The following is a 24,761-nucleotide window of genomic DNA, read 5'->3' on the forward strand; positions in this document are numbered from 1 at the left end:
ATACATAATGATAATAATGAATACATGATGTGTAGAAAATAGCGAGTTTCACCAATCAACATGATTATACATCTTTCACAATTACTAATTTGATTATAAAACCCAAATTGTCAGCTATATTTATTATATTATTCAGTGGGTTATAGCCTATCACATGAACTGTGGGTCTGGCGGTTGCAGAAGAATGTATTTATAACTCATTCATTTTGAGGAGTTTAACAGCAGAAACGCCATAATGTATTTAATTGAAATATTTTGTAACATATAAGAACAGATATGCAGGAGAAATGCACATACGCAGAGATGTTTTGTGTTTTAAGTGTCTAGCCAACTATAGCAAGACAATAGAGATCTGCACATACAGGAGGCAATTTGTATTTGTGTGTGTGCGCGTGCAGTTTCTGTAATAATAATAAAATAATATGTCATTAACAGCATGTGTTGATTTACATCCATACAATCGTTGGTGCGCCATAAAAATCGGGTTGCTTTTTCTGCAGATTGCAATGTGTTAATGAGACACTGCCCCCTATGGATGCGTCAACATTACGTGCAAGTATGTGGCCCGTCCCATGGCCACGCATGACGGAGATGCAGATGCAGAGTATAAATCAGCCTTTAGATCAGGGGTTCTGGTGATGGGGGGCCAATTTCCCAAGGTTGCATGGGATGGGGGGCCGCAGTAGAAAATGAACCACCGATTTTATTTCCTATACATTTCTGTTAGGGAACATTTATTAATTTTAATTCTTGTTTTATTATTTTCTGCCAAATTACATGTGCAATTTGTAACAGAAAATTGTCATAAAGTGTAAAAATAAAGAAAAGCTTCAGAAAAGGGGTGGTTGAAGGTCGGCTTAATTTGGCGGGCTGCACCAAACATCTTCGAGGGCCGCATTTGGCCCCCAGGCCGCACTTTGGGAACCCCTGCTTTAGATGCCAGGCGCACTGGGTTGTGAGTGTACCAAGAACTGGAGCACTGCTGGATTTTTCCGTGTGTATCAAGGATGGTCCACCAGCCAACGGCAGACCAGTGGTCAAAAACGGCTCATTGGTGAAAGAGGCCAAAGGAGGCTGACGTGAATTGTACAGAGCAACAGATGGACTAGTTAGTCTACTTAAAGTCCAGCACAACATTGGTCCCAGAAGACCCATAAACTAATGTACACAAATGGGGGACCTCACTGATTTCCATTTCTAGCAGTAAAACACAATAAACTGAAAATATCCACTCAAACTTTTAACCACTTGAACACCATGAAATACAAATGTATTTCAAAAGAAAACCCACACACATTACCTTGCTGTAGCTGCATACATCAGTTTTTCTCCTTTGCTAAGTCAATGTGAATGAAAAATGGGAAGTCATTTTTGGTTGCTCTCACACAAAATGCAAATGCCAAACTCATTTGTGCACAACAGTAAACCCAACGCTCTCCACATGACATATAATCAGTCGGGTAATTCTTGCCAAACAAAATTACATCATTTGCTCACAGCAGGTAACACACACTCTCACAACTGTGAATCTCTATTGCGCATGTGCCAATCCTCATTGCTCAATTGGTCAATCAGCAAATCACATATCAAAGAGAGTTTGTGTTGTCAAGAAATGGAGCAAGTCACAAAGGCAAAGACGAAAGAGAAATAGGGGAACCACAACCACAAGCCCATAGAGGAAGAGGGGGGAGTCTACCCAGTGGTACAGCAGCTCAAAGGTGAAGACACAGAACAGATGTTTCCAGTGACATATGTGCCACTATCACTGACCATGAGAAAAACCATGACCTTTCAATGCGAAAGACTGGGCAGAGGGTGCAGCCCAATCTAAACAGACCAGCTGTGCCATCAATAATTAGAGTATTCAGAAACGGGAATATGTGACTATAGATTACTGCACTGTGCCTATGGTTCTTGCACCACTGAACTCTCAAATGTGCATTTGTCTTTGTAATGAGGGGGTCATTGAGCAAAGTAGTTATAGAGAGTGGATCTCTGAATGTAGTATTCATATTGACCAGAAGAAGGATTCTAATGTATTCAGCCATATTAAAGAGAGGAGGAGTCCAGGCCCTGATGGTATTAGAGGCAGACTGTTCAAAAGTTGTGCTAATGAGCTCAGTGGTATATTCCTCCATCTTCCAGTTGTCCCTGATACAGCAGAGGGTTCCTACAATCTGGAAGAAATCACCGGTAGTACCAGTTGCCAAGGTTAATTTAACAAAATCTTAAATGATTACAGATCTGTAGCCGTTATCTCATTGGCCATGAAAGCTTTTGATCACATTGTTAAGGGTGAGGTTTTGGCCAAGGTTCAGGACCGATTAGATCCCCTGCAGTTTGCTTCTAGGGTTGGAAGAGGGGTGGAGGATGCAACCATCACTCATCTCAACTACGTCCTTAACCACCTGGAAGGTAGTAAGACTCAAGATTTTTCATCTGCTTTCACCTGTATTCAGCCACATGTTTTAGAAGACTTGATTTTAATATCGTTTGCTGGCTTGTTGACTTCTTGATCAATAGAACTCAAAGAGTGAGAGTCAATGCAGCACATTTACCTCTTCCACCGGTTCTCCACAAGGGTGTGTTCTTCCCCTCTGCTGTTCATATTATACAGTACCGATTGTCAGCTCAAACAAGGCTCTCATCATATTACTAAGTTTGCAGATGACTGTTATTGTGAGTCTACTCCAGGATGAGGAAGTGAGCCATGGCCCTGTAGTGGAGGGGTTTTTAGAATGGTGTAAACGCTTCTTCTAAGCTCTTAATGTCAAGACAACTAAAGACACAGCAATTGATTTCTGAAAGAGCTTGGCACCATTAAAGCAAACTCTAATAGTGGGTGAGGGTGTTGATCAGTACAAATATCTTGGTTCCGTCTTTGATAGCAAGTTGAATTTTGAGGCCAATGTGGATCTTTATGTGCAAAGGGTAACCAGTGCTTGATCTTTCTCAGACAACTGTGCAGTTACCCTAATAATCCACACCAAAGACTGATCCTCAAATTGGAAGCATTCAGGGTAATGTAAGTAGATGGATTATGAACTGGTTGATGTCTAGGAAACAGAGGTTGTCGATTAGAGGAGTTGCTTCTAACTGGAGTGAGGTTGTGTGCCAGGCCAGAGAGGTGGGAATATTGCCATGTGTGCAACCATCTCTTGAGAGGGTGTTCTTTCCCACCATCACCACTGTTGTCCTGTTCAATACAGCACACCTAATCGCACATATTGAACAATAGAATTGTACACCCTGAAGAGAGAGAGCTGGTGAGGCCTGGTATGCCAAGCTATAACAAGTACAGTTTTTTGCTTTTTTGTATGTAATATATTGCCGTAACTACCAGCTTGGTACTGAATATCTTCAGTGGACTTGATTTATGTTTACTCTAATTTCCAGCATCATTCATTGTATCTGGAGCACTACTGTAACTGAATAAAAGGAAAATATATTTTGTCTAAGTATTTTTTGCTGTTGAAATCGTTTCAACTTTGGTCTTCTTGATACGAGTCACTCAGAGAACATCAGAGTACAGCTCATGCTGTGGAGAAATGATTACTGTATTTTACCAACAAGCAGGCCATGGACAGAGCGCATGTACTCAGGGCTGACCATGTCATATTGATGCTCATGATTAGTGTTTATTGTGCCATTGTGAAATGGCTGATGGAAAGATCTTTTCCTTAGATGACAAATTATACTGTTTCTGTTTTGAGTCTTAGTGCATTTTCCAAATGAAATGTGTAATTTTGGCCAAAGTATTTGAGTTTGGGGCTGCGTCGTGTTCATTGTTTTGATAAAGTGAATTATTTTTGGACAAATGTGCTCAAGCAATCAAGACAAACTTTAAATGACTCATTTTCTAATTGGTATTCTAATTGCTACTAAGATTGCTTGTAGTGGCTACAGTGTCAGAGATACCTCAAGGATAAAAAAAAGTTACAGACCACAGTTGAGATAAATACTTATAGCATAATTTACATTGTCAGTCTGGTAATCAGCGACCCAAGGGAAAGATTGACTGTACTGTACTGTAGTGTTCAAATTGAGGGGGGGCTTGGGGGGTCCCAGACCCCCCATAACAATAAAGGGTCCCCCATTACAGAGAACATTTGAATGTGGGGGTCCCATGCTATTTCATTGAATACAATTTGATTTTTGTTTGTCTAAATGAATGCCCTGACACAAGTCGACTTTAGCCTCTTCTCACAATTTTCATCAGTGCTCCAGATTAGATTTGTTTTTCCTCAGTGAAGTTCTAAATGGCACACATGCACAAACTCACAGTTTTGTCCAGCAGTTTACTGCAGGCGAGTGACACAGCAGAGTCTCGTCAAGTTTTCACCTGCTAAGTAAGTGTAAACATAAAATTCTTCTCTGATTGAGGATTATTGTTACACTTGAGTTACTATAACTATCCAATTGATCACCTTTGTGCTGAAAAACAGCTAGTTTGTAACATAGCCACTAGCTGATATAAAAAGGGAAGTTTATGGAATGGTTTATTTGGTAATCTAATACATAATTCTTGATTAATGTCAGATGTGTTACACCTTACCTCATAGTGTTATCCCCCCCACCGCCCATCCATCCTGGGGGACCCAAAAAGACCTCGGAAACAATTCAAACACTGCTTTTCTGTACTGGACAGGGATTAAAGCTGCTGGACTGTGTGTGATCACTATTTTCCACAAAAAGGGACTATGTAGTGACAGGGCTGTGTGTGTGTTTGTTTCCTCTTTATGTCTTTCTCTCACACTCACTCAACATCATTTCCTGAGCAAGTATAAAGCAGAACAGATATTGCAACTGAAAAAGCTCTCTCAGTCATTCTCTCTTCTCCATCCCATCTTGATCTTTCTCTACAGGACTTCAATGGAGTGGCTGGTTTCCATTAGTGTGTGTCTCCTGGCAGGTAGGAACATTTTAATCAGACAGTCTGGAGAGAGGCTTGTGTTGGACCCTATTGAACTGTATTGTATTGTACTGTGCTGTCTTACACAGAACTGTTATTACCACTGTCCCATGGTGTACATTGTGTGTTCAGGATCTTCACTGCAGTGACTGTAAATTGCTTGGGAATGGACAATATCTATTAAAAATACATACAAATGATACAGACAGAGAGAAAAGCAGATGGCAGATAGGAGAACATAAAAACTGAAGGAATTTTGCAATGTCAAAAGAGAGAGAGAGAGAGAGAGGTTCAATGGTAATGGAGAGAAGATGAGGAAGTGTATTTTAAGAGACAGGGGTTGAGTGGTATGTTAAAATGTGTTCTAACAATGTGTCTGAAGCTATGAATCAATATCTTGCCAGCACTGATAATAGGTTTATAGCTGGCAGCATGATGTGCCAGAGAGAGAGAGAGAGAGAGAGAGAGAGAGATTCCAATCTCTTTAAACCACTGAACCCCATTCTTACAAGCTCTGAAACAAAGAATGGGAAAATCATGTTTATAGTGTCTGTGTCTTTATGTTTAACTGTTAAACTTAATGTCCATGTGTTTGTCTCTCTGATTTTATTCAAAGAAAACCATGTGTGTGCCTGTCCCTCTGTGTGGCCACCTGTGTTTGTATCTGTCTGTTTATCTGTCATTCTTGTTTGTCTGTCTATGCCAGGGATGGCGAAGCTGTGGCACGCACAGCCGCATAGGTGGGCACGCCAAGTGATCTGCGTTTTTTTTTTTTTTTCCTTTAGTTTTTTGCCTCAATTGTCATAACTGATTGGCACTTTAGAAAACCAGTCATTATATATTTGTCTGTGACGGCGCCGCCCCACTCACGTTTTCTGAATATTAATATTTTAGTTCGGGTTCTTGTGCACAGATTATCGCTGTTATGCGCAGAACTGCAGAATCCTCCACTCCCATTGGTGGAGCTGCGCAGATCTGCACTTCACAAATGAGATAGTGTTATGATGGTTGTTTATGCTGCGGTGCGGCGCTGTGGACCGAGAGCAAGTTAAGTCTGTGCTGTTGTGATTCATTGTGTCAGCAATGGACGTGTCTGTTCAACACACGGGGGAAAAGCATTTTGTTTACAAATGCATTCATATTTAACACCTCAACAATTTAAAAACGTCATAAAGTTGGCAAAAGAAAGCTGTACATTCTCAAAAATACATACATTATGCCTTTGATTGTAGAGTACATTTGTGCACATTCATAATCAAGGTAGATTGATACCACTGCATTATTTTTTTCTTAAAACATAAGTGTCATATTAATGGTATATTAATCTACCAGTTTTAGTTATTTTACAAAATGTAAAAGCAGTAGATATTAAGTAATTATATGTTGAAAAAAAGTTGCATTTATAATGATTGAGTGCAAGTCCAAACAAAACACAAACCAATATGGAAGTGTTACTAATGCAGCCAAACGAACAAACTTCTACTTCTTGTATGTAACGGCAGGGCAATGGGAGAATCTGTGGGACTTTGTTTTGGGGGTAGATTGTGATTTTAATGGGGGTTTTAAATGTACTTTAGCATTATAATCCTCAAATTTAATGTGTGATGAAATGTGATTCATGCAGTTTACTGCACTGTAGCAATACTGCAACATTTACATGATGTATGCATTGTATGATGCACTTATTCTTTATTCTTTAATGTTGTGACATGCTTTGGCATGGTGTTCCACTATATACAATTAAGATTGATTGATTTAATTTGAATGAGGATTATAGATTCTCATTGTCCAAAATAAAAAGGGACATATTCCAAAAATGATGGAGCTAGTGAAGTGCTATTACTGTTGCTTTTTTATATTTGTAAATTGAAAATAATCTGTGAGGAAAAATGGAACCTGCATATTTATAATCTTTTTTGGGAAGAATATGTGCCTCGGTTCTTTCAGCTTCATACTCAGCAGCAGACTCCCATTAGCAGAGTGGAGCTGCACTTTCTCTCCAGAATACAGAGGGATAGAGGGGGAGGTTCAAGGTGGTGGTGGAGGGGGGAGGTGGGCTGGCAGTGGATGCAGGTGGGTGGGATGGTTATATCTGTCCATAGTTTTCAGATTTGTCTGTATTGCAGTTTGTTTTGTTGGCATGTTTGCTTAATAACTTTAATATCAACAAAAAAATACATTATTGGTAAAAAACAAAGCCCTTTAGCCCCAGTATAAACTTTTATATCCCTAATTTATCATTGGCACATTTGGCACTTAGCAAAGTATACAAACCAGACTTTGGGCACTCCAGCCAAAAAAGGCTCGCCATCCCTGGTCTATGCTCTCAAATGTCTACCAATGTTTTGACTCTCAATGGAGCAGTGAGCAGAGAGAAAGAAAGAAACCACTAACACCTCTGTCAGACCACATCCCAATTACTGTTTATTTTTAACTTATCATACAGTGAGGGAAAAAAGTATTTGATCCCCTGCTGATTTTGTATGTTTGCCCACTGACAAAGAAATGATCAGTCTATAATTTTAATGGTAGGTGTATTTTAACAGTGAGAGACAGAATAACAGCAAAAAAAAAGACAGGTTTAACACCTCCTGCCACCAGAGAGTGCACTTCCCAACACGTATATGTCGGAGTCACTTATACACACCTTTCTGCTCAACTCAAATCAACATAGTAAAAAAAGGAGTAAATGCGGTTATAAAACAACTTAAATAATATATCTGAAAAAGCAGCTATACAATCAAAATTGAAAATTAAAAAGAACATTGCGAAAAAACACAAATAAGAGAATTGGTTTGATAAGGACTGCAACAATATAAGGAAGGAACCTAGGAAATTATCAAACCAAAAACACAGACACCCAGAAAACCTTAGTTATTATGAAACACTAAAACATTACAAAACAACAATTGGGTCAAAAAGAGAACAACACACACAAACACAACTGACAATAATCGAGGAGTCTGTTAACACACTGTAAATTCAGCTCAGAATGATATCAGTGTGGAACAGAATTGGTATTTAAAGACAAATGACCACACGACCGATCGTATCTACACATTACACACCGTAATAGACAGACACGTCAGCCAAAGTAAAAATAAAATATTTGCTTGGGGTCCCCTCACAGGACAGGAGTCTGCTCAGTGGGACAAACACCCAAAATAAAGCCTGCACGTCCGTGTTTGTCTATCTGTGCTCTCAAACTTTTACCAACATTACCTCTTGACTCTGACTGGAGAGTGTTGTGTGTGCCTCCACATATACTCTTTACTGATTCTCCCTCTCTTTCTCTCTATGTCTTTCAATCTCCCTTTCTTCCCAGTGCTGGGCTGCTCTACAGCATTTAACCTGGAAACTGAGAACATCAGAAGTTTTCAGAAGGCCAGTGGATGGTTTGGATACAATGTAAGACAGATGGACACTGGAAGAGGAAAATGGTGAGAGAGAGAGAGAGAAAGAAAGAGAGAGAGACCTAAGTCACTGTCATATTGCGGTGGGATTTCTCTTGCTTCCTGGACATCTTCAGGACAATTTCAAAAAGGCTTTCACATGAAATTAAAGATTAATCAAAGTTTTACTATGCAAAAATGCAAACTCTCATCCATGACCATTGTTCCCACATTGGTACTCTACTGTTCTAACTAAAAGCCTGCAAAATGTACAACTGAATGGGAACAAACCGATTTGTTTGATTGAGTTGACAGTTGGAAACCTGCAGCAGTCAACACAATGCAACAAATTCATCATTTAGTGATCATCACAACTAAAGTACTGGCTTATCTGAAATAGGCTTTAATAATGAAGTAGATGATCTCCTACTGATATGTTTGCACAAAAAACATACCTACAAACTGTATTAATATTACAATCATGTTCATAAATATCTTAGTAAGTTAATGTATCTTTCACATTTGAGTAGTAGCTTTTTTTGTCAGGTATATAGCATGGAGACAAAACTATTTTTAATTTTATGTAGAACATCTCACCTCATTTCTCCACTGTATTCTATGGTTTCAGCCCTCTTAGCAGGAAGAGATACATTTATAAAAAATCATTTTCCATGATATTTCTGCATCTGTATTTCAGTTACTCAGTCTACTTCTGATGATAACAGTCTTATTGTGAATGGGCTGTAAAAGAGAAAATGGAGCATCAAGAGAGAGTGCATATGATAGAAGACAGTATATGAGAGAGAATTCAAGTTTCTGTGAGAGAGAGTTGCATTGGGAAGATGTCCTGGTTATGTTCTCAATTTTTTTTTTCCTTCTTTTTCCCACAGGGTCATTGTCAGCGCACCTGTCCAAGGAAATGGACAACTATTCAGATGTGACTACAGCACCCAATCCTGCAATTTACTCAATGTGCCTGGTACGCTGTGTGAGAGAGAGGGGGTGGTATGGAGATATATTTATAGAGACAGAGAGAGAGAAACAGTGGTCGAGGGGCAGAAACTGGGTGAGAGAACGGGTGGGTGAGGGTGAGGGTGTAATGGAGGGACCTGTGAGAAGGAGAGTCAGAGAAGATTTACTTTATCTTTTATCTGGTTGCTCTGCTCTGGCCTGCAATTTCTATCGACCCTGTCATGGCAATCCAACTATACTTTCCACAATCAAAATGAAAATGGATGAGATACCTAAACACTTGAACCCGATTGTTGGCTTTCGTCTGCTCAGTAAAATTGTGCTTCAGTGCATTTGGTATTTTATTCTGTGTGCTAAAGGAAGTCCGAGGAAGACCGGAGAAAACGACTGGACAAAACGGGAGGAATGAGATAGGGTGCTCTTGGGGGGTCCAACAAGTACCATAATTCCATAATCTAATTCACATATGAGAACGGCTTCAGCTACAGTTATTTCCAAATTAGGGCATTTCTAAGATGAGGAAAGAGGACATATAAATGGATTGCGCATGAACACAGAAATCAGTCAAAAACCACAACATGGTCAGCAGGAAGAGGGTCTGACTGTCACATTTCAAAGGGGAACTATACTTCCTCTGCTCGCAGCTCAGAGAGGTTAGGCATTTAGAAGCACTGTTACACTTTAGGTGGGTAGTTTGAAATGATCTTAGGTCAAATGTGAAAATAATTCCCCTAACAGTAATTGAGCAAAGGTGTTTTCACACTTGCGTTATGGCGTGAAGGTTGGGCGTACAATTTTTAATTTTTAATTCAGTAAATTTAGAATTCAGCTGTATCTTGGCCTTTTTTTAAATTTAGTTTTTGTTGACATTTTGTTATAGATTCTTAATCACAGGACTGCCAGTAAGAAAAGAGTCACCCACAGTCACATTGTTGCTCGAGAGATAGTGAACAATTTTTTCCAAGACTGAACACACATTACTTCAGTTTTTTTCTGTCATCTGATTGCATGTAATGCTTACTCATCCGGTTTTGAATACCAGTGAGACGTTGTGCCAGTGTAGAGTTGGGCAGAGTTGTCTCCAGGTTGTCGTTTAATGGCAATATACAGTCCTCAAAATATACAATATATGCAACAAACTGCTACTGCTGTTTAAATGCTGGTAAAACATTGTAGGATTGATCTACACAGAGTTTAAATAAAATAATTTGTTACAGGTTGTTTCAAGTTACCAACGTCCATTAATCTTTTCCCCTCGCCTCTCTCGATAGATTTATTTATTTATTTATAACAGTAAAAGCTGTTAGTATTTTGATTATAAATTAAACCATGGTGACAATGAGTAATCCAAACATTTGCATGTTGCAACACAGCTTTTGAAATAGGTCAACTTGTGACATTATTGACCTCAGCTCGGGTCGTGCAGTTGAAACGCACATGGAGTGCAAGTTACACTATGATAATGTTGCATTTAGCAACGTGTTAACATAATTACAGTAACTTCCCATATGCATGTATTGCGCTAGGCCTAAACATACACATCTTATGGACTATCCTCGTGGTAGGTTCATCGATGGAATACAACAACATAATATATAAATAAATTCATGCTGTTGTCAGCTGTGGCTGGGAGGTACCAGAGAGGGGTACACAACTTTCTATGTGAGGTCATTCTTATTTGTTTTCTTTCAAGTTGTGAATAGTTCCCAAAACCCTTGAACAAGGCACTGTACCTAGACTGCTCCAGTAAAACCTCAGCTGTGAATCGGGTGACTTTATGTAAAAATAATATGATGCATTGTAACAATTTTATAGGCAGCACTGTGGTCTGGGCTCTGGACTCATAACTGGAAGGTTGTGGGTTCAGATCCTGGGTGGTCAGTGCTGTTGTATCCTTGTGCAAGGTACGTCACTTAGATTGCTCCAGTAAAATGTCCAGCTGTATAAATGGGTACAAATATAAGTCGCCCTGGATAAGAGCATCAGCTAAATGACAAATAATGTAATGTAAAAGGGAGTAGGGGATAATACCTCACGCGCATGAAATGCTGAAGCCTCAAAACAATGCTGCTTATAGGTGTGCTGGGACCAACTTGGTCCTTAACCACAGCTCAATTTCAGTACACACAGGTTACACTTTCTCTTTTGCTTCTCACAAAAGCAGCAGTCTGCTGTGAGTATGTGATTGGATTTACTCCAGTCCTTTTTTCAAATGTCAGCTAAACATTCAGGGAGTCTACATGCATTGTCTGGCATCCTTCTGCATGTGCTTCACAGATGATGGCAGTCTACCAAAATAAATCCCTCCCTTCCTCCTAAACAGTAGAGACCTAAACTGCTCCCTTATCTTAGGGAGAGTGTCTTGAGGTTTTTGAAAGTGCGCCATTGTCTCAGGTTTGTGTTGTACACATTTGTACAGGCCGAATGTTTTGAGTTCCACTCTTTTTCTTGGAGGACCAGTTTTGGGTTTGCTTGAGCTGTCAGATACTCACTTTGGGGAACTATTTTCACCCTGAATGATAGCATTTGTCTCATCCCTTCTGAAGAAGCACAGTGTTTGTCTAGAGGTTAATAATTAGAGATTATACATTTAAATGTATAAAAAAAGAAGATAACACTGCCCACTTCCTCTTCCAGCAAAGTAGTAGCGCCATTTTTTGCTCAGGGTTGTGTCACTGATATTATGTCTTTATCAAACCTGTTTGCTTTAAAATGGCCCAGATAAGCTGACATATTTATTGTTGTGATTATGGAGAAACAATATATAATACCAACATACTAAACTGACTATGGAGTGACAATGTTGAATTGTGATGACACGGTTTTGTGTTTGCAGATGTACAAGGTCGTTGGTCCATGGGCCTGGCACTGACTGATAATCCAAAAACAAAAGAGCTTGTGGTAAGATTCACATCCCTCTCTCATTTCTAAATTATTTTTCCCCCCCAATCTCAATCTGGTAGTTTCTCTGTCACTCTCAGACTCCGTGCAATGTCAGTTAGTCACTTAGTGTGATCATACTAATTTATTTGCAGGTCATTTTAACACCGTTCAATAAAATATACAGGTGGTGTTTGTGACTCCTAAGGGGGCTCCTAAACTAATTAGGTGAGTAGGGGATTGTGGGAGAGAGCAAATCAATTATTTGCATTTAGTAAAATAATTTGGAATTCATGTAGTTAACCGCCAATTGAAATCCATTTAAAGACACACAAACACAAACAGAAATCCAGAGACGAGTGCAAGATGAGAGGAAACTGCAAAACATTTGAAAACCTGTCATAATGTATCTCATTTGTCTAATGTATTTAATTTCTGCTATCTTGACAAGACTGCTTTCACACTGTGTTGGCGCTTGAGCTTTGAACCTCCTCTCGCCTGGACTGCAAAAGGTGTGATGCCTCCTCAGTGCTAATACATAGGCTGTGTATTACTGCATTTAATTCAGTTATCTGATAAGTTATTTTAAGCAACTTTCGCACAGCATCAAGACTGGATCAGGAGAACTCCAGTGTTAAGCAAATAATGCAAATTAAAGTGATACATTTTTAAACTAGAAGTGGCCAGAGGACTGCTATATATATTACAGTGATCAAAATAGTGCCGCTAGGTTTTGAATAGTAGTCCAGCACAGTAGAGTGCAACATAGTGTAAAAATAAATACTGTACAATGCAGTGTAGTTAGTACAGTATTGTGCTATACAATGAAATACACCGATCAGCCATAACATTATGACCACTGACAGGTGAAGTGAATAACACTGATAATCTCGTTATCATGGCACCTGTCAGTGGGTGGGATATATTAGGCAGCAAGTGAACATTTTGTCCTCAAAGTTGATGTGTTAGAAGCAGGAAAAATGGGCAGCGTAAGGATCTGAGCGACTTTGACAAGGGCCAAATTGTGATGGCTAGACGACTGGGTCAGAGCATCTCCAAAACTGCAGCTCTTGTGGGGTGTTCCCGGTCTGCAGTGGTCAGTACCTATCAAAAGTGGTCCAAGGAAGGAAAAGCGGTGAACCGGCGACAGGGTCATTGGCGGCCAAGGCTCATTGATGCACGTGGGGAGCAAAGGCTGGCCCATGTGGTCCGATCCAACAGACGAGCTACTGTAGCTCAAATTGCTGAAAAAGTTAATGCTGGTTCTGATAGAAAGGTGTCAGAACACACAGTGCATCGCAGTTTGTTGCGTATGGGGCTGCGTAGCCGCAGACCAGTCAGGGTGCCCATGCTGACCCCTGTCCACTGCCGAAAGCTCCTACAATGGGCACGTGAGCATCAGAACTGGACCACGGAGCAATGGAAGAAGGTGGCCTGGTCTGATGAATCACAAGTTCAAGGTGTTGACTTGGCCTCCAAATTCCCCAGATCTCAACCCAATCGAGCATCTGTGGGATGTGCTGGACAAACAAGTCTGATCCATGGAGGCTCCACCTCGCAACTTACAGGACTTAAAGGATCTGCTGCTAACGTCTTGGTGTCAGATGCAACAGCACACCTTCAGAGGTCTAGTGGAGTCCATGCCTCGATGGGTCAGGGCTGTTTTGTGACCTACACAATATTAGGCAGGTGGTCATATGGTTATGGCTGATCAGTGTATATACATATATATAGAGAGAGAGTCACTCATGTACTTACATGGTATACACAGTAAAATGTTGAATAGTCGACTCATAATGTTATGGCTGGTCAGTGTACATGACAGTCCTGTCTGCTTTTCTGGTGACTGCTGTTCCAGTTCGGTCGTGAATGTTCTTACTATGTTGTATTCCTGTGTCACAGACATGCGGACCCAGATTGGAACACGAGTGTGGAAAGAATATGTACCTCAATGGTGTCTGTTTCAAACTGGACCGCAACTTCGCTGCCTCATCTGGGAACTACACTCCCGGGTACCAAGGTCAGACCTAGAGGCTTTTTCTATCTGTGAGAATCTATATATCGGTTTCTCTGTCTTCAAGTACTTCTGTTCGTGGGTGTTGTGGTTGTGTATCTGCTGTCTGAATGTGATCAATAATGCATTCTGTTGTGGTTTTCTGTTGAAATGTCTGTTGGTGTTGCATTGGGTGTCGTGTTATATTGTGAAGGTGTTGGATAGGAGTGTGAAGCCAGCAACATTAATCAACAGTGGCTTCTGGTGGTAAAAATAACTTCTAGAAGTGTTGATATTTATTTTAAATAACAGTCACATCAGTTTCTCTGGGTTCCTGATGTTGTTTAAAGTGAATAATATGAATATTATTATTAGTTTAAAAACATTATTATAATAATAACAATGGATAGATGGATGCATACATACGTACATACATGTATACATAAATATAAATACAAAAATACATGAAAAGGTAGGTATTCCATACAACAAGCAATTTGAGCTACAGTAACTCGTCTGTTGGATCGGACCACACGGGCCAGCCTTCACTCCCCACGTGCATCAGTGAGCCTTGGCCGCCCATGACCCTGTTGATAAAAGTGCATGACAAATTGACGGGATACCAGCAGGACCATATAATTACAGCGTGTATCTTATTTATTTATTTATTATCAGACGCCCTTGGGAAAGGGAGCATAGGGGAAATCAAAATAACAATGCAAGTACAAGTAATGCTAGGCAAGCAGTATGATAAAATGAGTATGATGGTTTTGTGTTGCATATTGCGTTATTCTGTGCTGCAGTGTTGTTGGGTTGTATTGCAGTGAATGATTGTGTCATGTTGGATATTATGTTTGTGTTGTGGGCTGTGTATCGTGGTGTTTGATTTAGTTGTATTGTTTTGTGGTTGTGTATTATGTAAACTGATGGTTTTGTGTTGGGTGTTATCTCTGCAGAGTGTCCCTTTCAGGACATTGACATTGTGTTCCTGATTGACGGCTCGGGCAGTGTAGCTGGTAATGATTTCGCCAGGATGAAGACCTTCATGATCGAGATCATCAGGAAGTTCAGCCAGAGGGGAGCCAACGTAAGACTGAGTATTACTGTCTGGAGAGAGACTCAGAGAATGACGGGTAACAGGTGGGGGTGAAAACAGACAGTGGCTTTGTTTATATGCAGAGAATGTCATCAATACGTATGAATTCATTCCTACTTAAGATTGCGAATTAACTGTTTATATGAACACTAATATCAGGCAAACCATTGGAGGTATTCGTTTATATGTACAAGGGATGTAATCTGAATAGAACATGAGTAAAGCACCCTTTAGCATCAAGGTTACTATGAGAACACTTGTATTTCTAATATTTTTGAAAATTTGACAGGCTCAGAAAAATATACTCCTTCTATATAAACGTACTTTCCCCAGCAGCCCAATTTCCCTGTTTTACCTAATTTTTTTTGCAGTTTGCTGTGGTTCAATATTCCTACTCCGCGCGAACGGAGTTTGACTTTAGTCAGTACATATCGACCCCCGATAAAGAAGGCGTTATCAACCAAATATTTCAAAGAGGAGGAGGGACCAAGACTGCAGCGGGGATCCTCTATGTGGCGTGAGTATTGCACTAAATCAGTGTGTCATGATTACCACAAAGGCAGGTGTTTAGCAGGTGTTACAGGTAGCATCAGTCAGCTGATCAGATAGTTCTAGGATACCTGCAATGCTTACTGTTAGAATGTAGGTTTAATTGTAGAACTCTGCATTTTGATTTATAAACCCAATTCTTAAAGGAAAAAACACACTTATACTGAATTGTCTCCTATCACAAATAGACATTTACAAGTCACAGATTTATTCACATTCTAACTAGATGATTTAATCACTGATATGGGTTCCAATGCAGTTTGCCATTTTTCAATTTTAACAAATCAGAAAATATTTAATTAATCATTTGACAACACCATGTCATGTGTCAGAACATCAGTTGTGCCTTTAATGGCATTTTGTTCATATTCTAAGGATCACAAGATCATTTAATCTCCAAACCATTACAAGTTTCCTTGCAATCTGGCAGCACATTGGCACCCTGCTGGTTTTTGTTCCAACAGAACCCTCAATTTCTTAATTGAACCCTTAATTTAAGTAATAATTTCCTAAATCAGATCCTTTTAATCATTTTAAACAGTAGGGATTTTGAGTGAAGTATACAATTTTCTACGGAACTTATTAACTTATTTAGGAAACAACTTTTTTATCAGTCAAATGCAGGCAAATTATTACTTCAGTTAAGGGTTCAATTAAGAAAATGAGAGCTCGGCTGGAACAGAAACTGCACTGTACTTCGGTAAGAAGAGGAAATACAACTGACATTTCTAGACATTTGGAGGCCCTAGGCAATTTTTTTGTTGGAGGCCCCCCTCTTGATTAGTGGACTGGTGTGGCCGATGCAGGTTGGGGCTCTCCACCCAGGATTCGAGCTGCACACCACCAGCGCTCCACACCGCAGCGGCTCTGATGTAGTACAGTGTTAAACCCTCTATGCTGTCAGGCTGGGCCGAGGGGTTACGTCACTTTGTAATGATCTCATTATGACACGAATGAGCCCCGTTACACTCGCGTAAAAGGATGTTACGGTTACGGAGCCTACAAGCCCGAGGCCCTGGGCAATTGCCTACTCTGCCTATAGGTAGCGCCGGCCCTGCATTTATTAATGAATGGTGCTACATAAAATAAAGATTAATAATAGTAATAGTGTGAGCAGTAGTTATTCACCCTGCAATGGACCCTGCTACTGTGAAGATCATCAAAGACATTGAATCACAGCTGTAGTTGTGGCTGCTGGGTTAGATTACCTACAGTTTCAGTACACCATTCAGAAAGCTGTCCTGTCTGCTAAGCTGCAGGGACTGGGGAGCAATTATACTATCACCTCTAGGTCTGTGACTGATTGTGTGCTGTCCTTCTTTCCCAGTCAAAAACTATTTATCAGAAGTTCTGGAGCCCGATCTGATGCCATTCGCATTCTAATCACCATCACAGACGGAGAGACTTCTGATTCCAGTTTTTTCCCAGCAGCAACCAGGGAAGCAGACAGACTGGGCATCACCCGTTACGCCATTGGGGTAAGAGCCTCTCCTGTACCTCTGTACCCTAGTTATGCTCACTGCAAGATGCAAGATGGATTACGTAGCCCAAGCTCAAAGCTCAGGCCTGAATCAACCAATCAGGAATATGATCACATCTGATTGGCTGTAGTATTCAACATGGCAGTGGCAGCATTTTTGAGCACTATATATTTTTTACTTTTATTAGGACCCAAATATAAGCACAAACAGGTCAGTCTGAAATATAAGCTATGTGTTTATATATATATATATATATATACAAACACTACTGGTCAAAAGTTTTAGAACACCCCAATTTGTCCAGTTTGTATGTAAAGTCCAGTGAATAACCTGAAATGGTACAAAGGTAAGTGGTAAACTGCCAGAGTTTAAAAAACAAAGTTTAGCTTACCAAAAACTGAAAACTAATGTGCGTTTCGGAGTTATATACTGTGTTACTCACCCTCTTAAGCATTATTTGTTACACGCAGCTCCTGTGCATAGAAGTGACACTGAATTCCTACAATGCGCACATCATTTGAAAGCTTATTCTCTTGACTACCAGCGCGTTTCATCTCAAACACATCCGAGTTACAGTTTCCGTGTCGCTGCCGTCATTCAGAGCCCAGGGGGTAAATGCACAGTCTGTTCCGTGGAGGGGGCTCATTCAAATGGTCACAGATCACTCTGTTTTGATCGGATTTCTTAGCAAGATGCTTGTTTTGTTTAGAACAACCTAAGGATATATAATCCAGTATAAATAGTTTGATGTTCTATCAAACACAGAGAAGTTCAGATCTAATTATGTAAAATCACTGCATATTAGTACACTGTAAACAGAGTTTTCCATCTTGACATTTTGAGCTCTCTATGCAATAAGTAATGGATGTGAATGAAACTTTCAAGAAATATTTAGAAAAAGTATAGGTATATACATAAATGTAAAAAAAAAAAAAAAAAAAAAAAAGTGACACTCCAGACTTCACTGTCAATCAGCTAATTAAGATCACAATTTGTCTGCATTAGCCTTGTTGAAAATAAAACCGAATGTGTTGACAGCACTGCCCCAGTCTCAGCATTGTCTCCTGAAAATGATATCACTTCCGTTTTCTCTGACAGCGAGAGATAACGTTATCCCGTGATCATGACATAACAACTCGTTATGTCATGATCACGAGATAACCAGAGGGGCTTTCTTTTTTTTTTTTTATCATGTCCTCAACAAGCCACCGTAGTTTTCTGTTTCATTTGAAAGAATTTTTTTTCTTAAAATGGCAGTGTGCGCAGTTTACAGTGTCATTTGAGAGCAAACACCGATTGCTGTAGCGAGAGGGGAAGGAGAATCCTCTGCCATGTTGCGGCTAAGCAGTATTTGTCTTTGCATTATAATTATAATTATTTAGCATATTGCTCAAGCATTGAGGCCCCATCTCAAACTTTAAATCATTGTCGCTAAAATCTCATGCATTGGGCAAGCGATAAATAATCTGTGCGCCCCCACTGTTACGCATTGTCAATAAAATCTCACTTTTTTTTTTTTTTATAATATATTTTTCTATTTTATTTTTGTTACCATTGCATTCAGCATTGTTATAAGCTACTGTAATATCAATGCCTAATATTTATTAAAGTATTACTGTGTAGCACAACCACTTATTTTAATAGGTGCCCAATTAATCTACCGATTAATCAACTAATGGCCATTGATTAACTGATTTTTTTTTTTTGATCGACTGACAGCCCTAATTTAAATGCATGAAACTGAGGCAGTGAAGCAAAATAATGTGAAAAAAGTTCAAGTGGGTGTAGACTTTCTATAGGCACAGCTTTGTTATAAAATATTCATGAAATGTGTAATGCAGACAACTTCCCCATAGACGGCTTTGGGTGTTTTTCTCAGTCTGAAAGATAACATTGGCATGTCTGCTGCTTTTCATGCGTTACAGGCAGGACTACTGCAGTGACTACTGTGAAGAGTTGATCAATGACAGCAGGTGGCATCTTCATGATATTTCTGTGTGTCTGCAGGTGGGAAATGCATTCAGACATTTTGCTGCAAAGCAAGAGCTGTACACCATCGCCTCCGACCCCCAGTTTGTCTTTGCTGTGAACAACTTTGATGCTCTCAGTGGCATTCAGAACCAGCTGGCAGACAAAATCTTTGCAATCGAAGGTAAAACACACAGATTTACTGACTGTTTCTGTCTTTATTGAATTGCAACCTAACATTATCTTTCATTTAAAACACAGTCATCAGAATGGGCACACAACTTAATAGGGAAGTTAACTAACAACCAAAGTGCTTATTCAGCTGAGGGATACAGACAAAGATGTAGAAGCGCTATGAATATACTCAAAAGTGTGAATTACACAAGGAGTCTCAGTTAAAGAAAAACAAATAACATGAATTTAGAGTACTAGCACAAAATTGCATGAATGTTTATGATGTAGCCACAAAGATTGCTTGGGGCCCAGAAAAGCAACAGAAAGCTCATGGCATTAAGCAAGCACCAATACCAAGCACCAACAGCTGGTCCCAAGGCTGTGTGCACACGCAACCAAAGGCACGAATCGCAAAATAGTAAACCATGTAGCCACATCAAATGTCACAGCCCCCCTGAGAGAACCAATCAACAAGGTGACAAGCTACCACAGGGCCAAGTAGCAACAACTGTCTTCTGGTGGATAATTTACAGAAGTGTTTTATAATATAATTCCAAATGGAAACTGATATGTGAATTTTAACAATAAAACATTTTTATAAAATTGCAGAACTTTTCTTGACAATGCACGCATGTTTGGTGGGATTTTATACAACACCAGAGAAGCCATCTTTATTTCCACAAAGGAAAAGTGTGTCAATAAATGTTAGTACAATACTGATTTGGTGTGTTCCCTCCCAGCAGTATACATTATTGTGACAGTAAATATTTGTGTTTGTTTGTTTGGTCTGATTTTGTGTCTTCAATTTGTTTCTGTAATTTCCAGGGACACAGGACACGACAGCCAGCTCCTTTCAGCAGGAGTTGTCTCAGGGGGGCTTCAGCACTCATTTTGACTCGGTAAGACGTTTGGAGTTCAGACCAGATAATGGATGTGAATGGTTACACTGCAGGCTGTTAGGAGAGACGGGTAGAGAAATATCCTGTACTCTAGATTATCTTACAGTCCCCATCTTGAAAGAGAAAGAGAAAGACCTTTCATTATTGATTAAATGATATACATATCTGTGATTAAATATAGTGACCAAAGAGTTAGCATGATGCATTTCTTTCTCAGATTTCTCAAAAATGTGAACCCATATTTAGCCAATTTGTATTGTACTAAAATAATAAAATCCTTTGGCATCTGAGATCATATTAACCATTTTTAAATTTTGTATGTCCTTTCAGTCAGATGGTCAATGTATCTGTACTATTTCTATTCCTTCAAAAAATGTTGTCCTTTTTCTGTCTCTCGCTCTCTCTCTTTTGCTGTCCCCCTTCCACCCCCAGGATGGGACACTCTATTTTGGGGCAGTGGGGGCATTCGATTGGTCCGGGGGTTTTTTTCAGTCCAATAGAACATCTATGATGTTTCGCAATATGTCGTCAAGATACGTTGATATGAAGGACTCTTACTTGGGTAAGATAAAATCCTATTAACCCCCCACACCAGACTGCCCCTCACACATGCTTTCTGCAGTATACCCTAATACAGCACAGGAGACTGTGGTATGGCACGGTGTGTTCACAGCACAGCACAATCACTCTGTATAGACACAAGTGCCACACAACCCTACATTGTACCTGTACTCACTTCCAGTCCTCACTCACACCAAGGTCTCTGAGGCTCTGTGGTTTCAGTGCATGAATAGTGTGAGAAACTGCTGTGTCTGTTATGTATACTCTCTCTATATTCATGATTCTAATATGTTCAATATATTTGAAAGCAAAATACTGTAATGCACTGATTGAAGATCCCCTGGGGTTTGAGTGTCCCAAATTTGTCATGTTTAACTAATTGTAGGTGATGCACGCAGACACAATACAGACCTTAGACTTCAAAACAGAAATTGTTGTTGTATCCAGTCCATCTGTGAGAGTCTCTATTTATGTTTCTCTCTCTCAGGTTACTCTATAACAGATATAAAAGTGGGTCAAACTGTATACCTTGTTGTCGGAGCTCCACGTTACGGGCATAAGGGAAGAGTGCTTGTGTTTCTGAAAACATCTGAAAATCCTACATACCATGTGGATGGAGATCAGGTAAATACTGACTGACTGCCTGCCTGACTGTCCCACAGAAAAATGGCTGAAGGACAAACTGACTGACTTGCCCCACTGTGTGACTGACTGAGTATTTCAGAGTGTCTCTCTCTTCACAGAGTGGCTGTTATTTCGGTGCAGTGCTCTGCACGGTGAATCTCAGAGGAAGAACAGGGACGATTTTGGTGTTGGTTGGGGCTCCCATGTACTCCACCCCTGAGACAGAAGGCAGGGTCTATGTCTACAGATTTGATACACAGCAGGTATTAAACATCCTCTTACTCCTATCATTAAAACTTAACAAAATTTAGGGCTGAGAAATATGAATATGTAATATGGTATATATTGTGTCACCATGAGAGGTGATTGTCGGATAGACAGTATATCAGGGAATGGCTCCGCCTCCTGGGTCAGGCTGTAACATGAAAATGTGAAAATGAAACCACTAGAAGTTTCTAAGTCTTTATGTGAAAGTTTTCAATTACATACATTTCCCCAAAGTATGACCTAACATTTGAAAACCAAACAAGTCTGGTTGTCTTCTACAGTAATATTAAATAAAAAAGGTAAGTGATTTTGCTGTTTATTTTCACACCATTTATCCAATAAGGGAGTCTGGGCCTTGTGAAGACCAGCATGTTATGTGTCATGCTTTGGTGAGCACGAGGTTGTATTGTAAAACATTACAACCTCTTATGTTGTAAGTCGCCCTAGATAAGGGCGTCTGCCAAGAAATAATAATAATAATAATAATAATAATAATAATAATAATAATAATAATAATAATAAAAGCCTGGTTATCTGAAAGAGAAAATAGTTCCTAAAACAGTGGTGTAGCTGAGGGCATTCACAGGCATATGCCATAATATATTTGCTTTATTTGAAGGGAATTTTGCGTATACCCACAAAGTTTTTGCGTATAAACGAATTATGTAGTTCGTCCACCATTCCCAATTACCCAAGCTGTGGCGAGGGAGGACGAATGGAAAGAAGCTCACAGGAGACGTACAGTGGAACAGTGGGAGCACCACGTCCACGGGAAAGAAGTGAGCAACGGGAATGAGAATCGCAAACCTGCTCAGACGACACAGCAGGACTCAAAACAGGCACATTAAGAGACAAAGTCGAGTTCAGAGCTGCCAGCCTGTAAAAGCACACAAACCTTGAAAACCACTCAGGAAGCAGTCACACCTCTTGTTGAATGCCCCACCAGCAAACCTGCACCAAAAATAGTTGTGTTTAATATCCTATTTGTAAATATCAACTAAGTATTCCAATATGTATTATCAACTAAAGCGCAGTGTCTGTATTGATCTCTCTGTGATGTCTGAGGCTTCTCCTTCTCTCTCACTCTCACTCTCAGGGATCGTTAGATCACACAGGGATCCTCAGTGGTCAGAGTGGACAGTCCAGTTCTCGTTTCGGCACGTCCATCGCAGAGGTGGCGGACTTGAATGGGGACGGGATTCAGGACGTGGCAGTGGGTGCCCCCTTTGAGAACGGTGGGAAGGGGTCTGTGTATATCTTCAATGGTGGTGAGCAGGGCCTGGGCCAGTCCAGTCAGGTACAAAATCTATCAGTCTATCAGTCCTTTTGTTTATAATTAATACAGTTAGGTCCATAAATATTTGGACAGTGAAACAATTTTCATAATTATGTCTCTGTATGCCACCACAATGGATTTAGAAAGGAAACAATTACGATGGCTTTTGAGTGTAGACTATCATCTTTAATTTCAGGGTGGTCCCCCCAATTTTAGGGGCTCAAAAATATTTGGACAAACTAACATAATCATTAATAAAATTGTGAGTTTGAATACTTGGTTGCAAATCCATTGCAGTCAAGCGGTCAGTAATGGAGGAAGTTAAACTTTTTTTTTTTTTTTTTCAAAAATGGTGGTATCTTGGAAAACGAACAAGATGTGGCAAATGTTCTAAATGAGTATTTCACAGAGGTTTTTACAAAAGAAAAAACAGATGACATGCCACAGGTTGACAATCAGTCCAGTCAAACCCTAAGAGAGATCAGGATAAATGAGGAGGAGGTACTAAAGGGACTAGCAGAATTAAAAACAAACAAATCACCTGGGCCAGATGGTATATTTCCAACAGTACTTAAAGAAATTAGGGAAATTATTTATAGGCCGCTAACTCGATTATTCCAAATGACACTTAGAACAGGGGATGTGCCAACTGACTGGAAGACAGCAATTGTCATACCAATCCACAAGAAAGGGGACAAAACTGAGCCAGGAAATTACAGACCAATCAGTCTCACCTGCATCACCTGTAAAATGTTGGAAAAAATGATTAGACAGAAAATAGAGAAGCATCTTAATGAAAACCATATTCTTGGAGATAGTCAACATGGGTTTAGACGAGGCAGATCATGTCTTACTAATTTATTAGACTTTTTTGAACATGCAACTGCAGATGTAGATCACGTGAAAGCATATGATATGATATACTTAGATTTCCAAAAAGCTTTTGATAAGGTTCCACACCAAAGACTGATCCTCAAACTGGAAGCTGTAGGCATTCAGGGTAATGTAAGTAGATGGATTATGAACTGGTTGATGTCTAGGAAACAGAGGGTGTCGATTAGAGGAGTCACTTCTAACTGGAGTGAGGTTGTTAGTGGAGTTCCACAGGGATCAGTACTAGGGCCTTTGCTTTTTCTAATATATATTAATGATCTGGACTCTGGGATAGTTAGCAAACTTGTCAAATTTGCAGACGATACTAAAATAGGTGGCTAAGCAGATACAATCTCAGCAGCACAGGCTATTCAAAGGGACTTGGATAATATTCAGTTGTGGGCCGACACCTGGCAGATGAAATTCAATGTGGACAAGTGCAAGGTAATACATGCAGGTAACAAAAATGTCACTATAATTACACTATGGGAGGAATAGAACTAGATGAAGTAACGCATGAGAAAGACCTAGGAGTCTATGTGGACTCCTCACTTTCTCCATCCAAGCAATGTGGGGAAGCAATAAAAAAGGCAAAGATATCGCAGCTCTAGAGGCAGTTCAGAGGAGAGCAACCAGACTTATTCCAGGTCTGAAGGGAAATTCCTACTGAGAGACTGAGGAACTGAACCTTTTCACCCTGGAACAGAGGAGACTACGTGGGGACTTGATCCAAGTCTTCAAAATCATGAAAGGCATCGACCACATCAAACCAGAGGAGCTTTTCCAGATCAGCAGGGACACACGCACCCGGGGACACAAATGGAAATTGGGCTTCAAGGCATTC

At 39.9% G+C, this 24,761-nt stretch overlaps 1 protein-coding gene across 1 annotated transcript in view; it reads left to right on the forward strand.

The window, feature by feature from the left end:
• LOC136767733 (integrin alpha-M) overlaps window positions 1–24,761 on the forward strand; it is a 49,517-nt gene that overhangs the window by 5,099 nt on the left and 19,657 nt on the right. Inside the window, exons 2-15 of the mRNA XM_066721679.1 lie at window positions 4,866–4,912; window positions 8,238–8,352; window positions 9,195–9,283; window positions 12,113–12,177; window positions 14,059–14,176; window positions 15,106–15,236; window positions 15,617–15,762; window positions 17,122–17,272; window positions 19,283–19,427; window positions 20,243–20,316; window positions 20,749–20,878; window positions 21,365–21,501; window positions 21,621–21,764; window positions 22,865–23,065. Coding sequence (XP_066577776.1) covers window positions 4,866–4,912; window positions 8,238–8,352; window positions 9,195–9,283; window positions 12,113–12,177; window positions 14,059–14,176; window positions 15,106–15,236; window positions 15,617–15,762; window positions 17,122–17,272; window positions 19,283–19,427; window positions 20,243–20,316; window positions 20,749–20,878; window positions 21,365–21,501; window positions 21,621–21,764; window positions 22,865–23,065 — 1,693 coding nt within the window. The remainder of the gene's footprint in view (window positions 1–4,865; window positions 4,913–8,237; window positions 8,353–9,194; window positions 9,284–12,112; window positions 12,178–14,058; window positions 14,177–15,105; window positions 15,237–15,616; window positions 15,763–17,121; window positions 17,273–19,282; window positions 19,428–20,242; window positions 20,317–20,748; window positions 20,879–21,364; window positions 21,502–21,620; window positions 21,765–22,864; window positions 23,066–24,761) is intronic.

Source organism: Amia ocellicauda, chromosome 14 (genome assembly GCF_036373705.1).
Source record: "Amia ocellicauda isolate fAmiCal2 chromosome 14, fAmiCal2.hap1, whole genome shotgun sequence".
In the NCBI taxonomy this organism is placed as follows: Eukaryota; Metazoa; Chordata; class Actinopteri; order Amiiformes; family Amiidae; genus Amia; species Amia ocellicauda.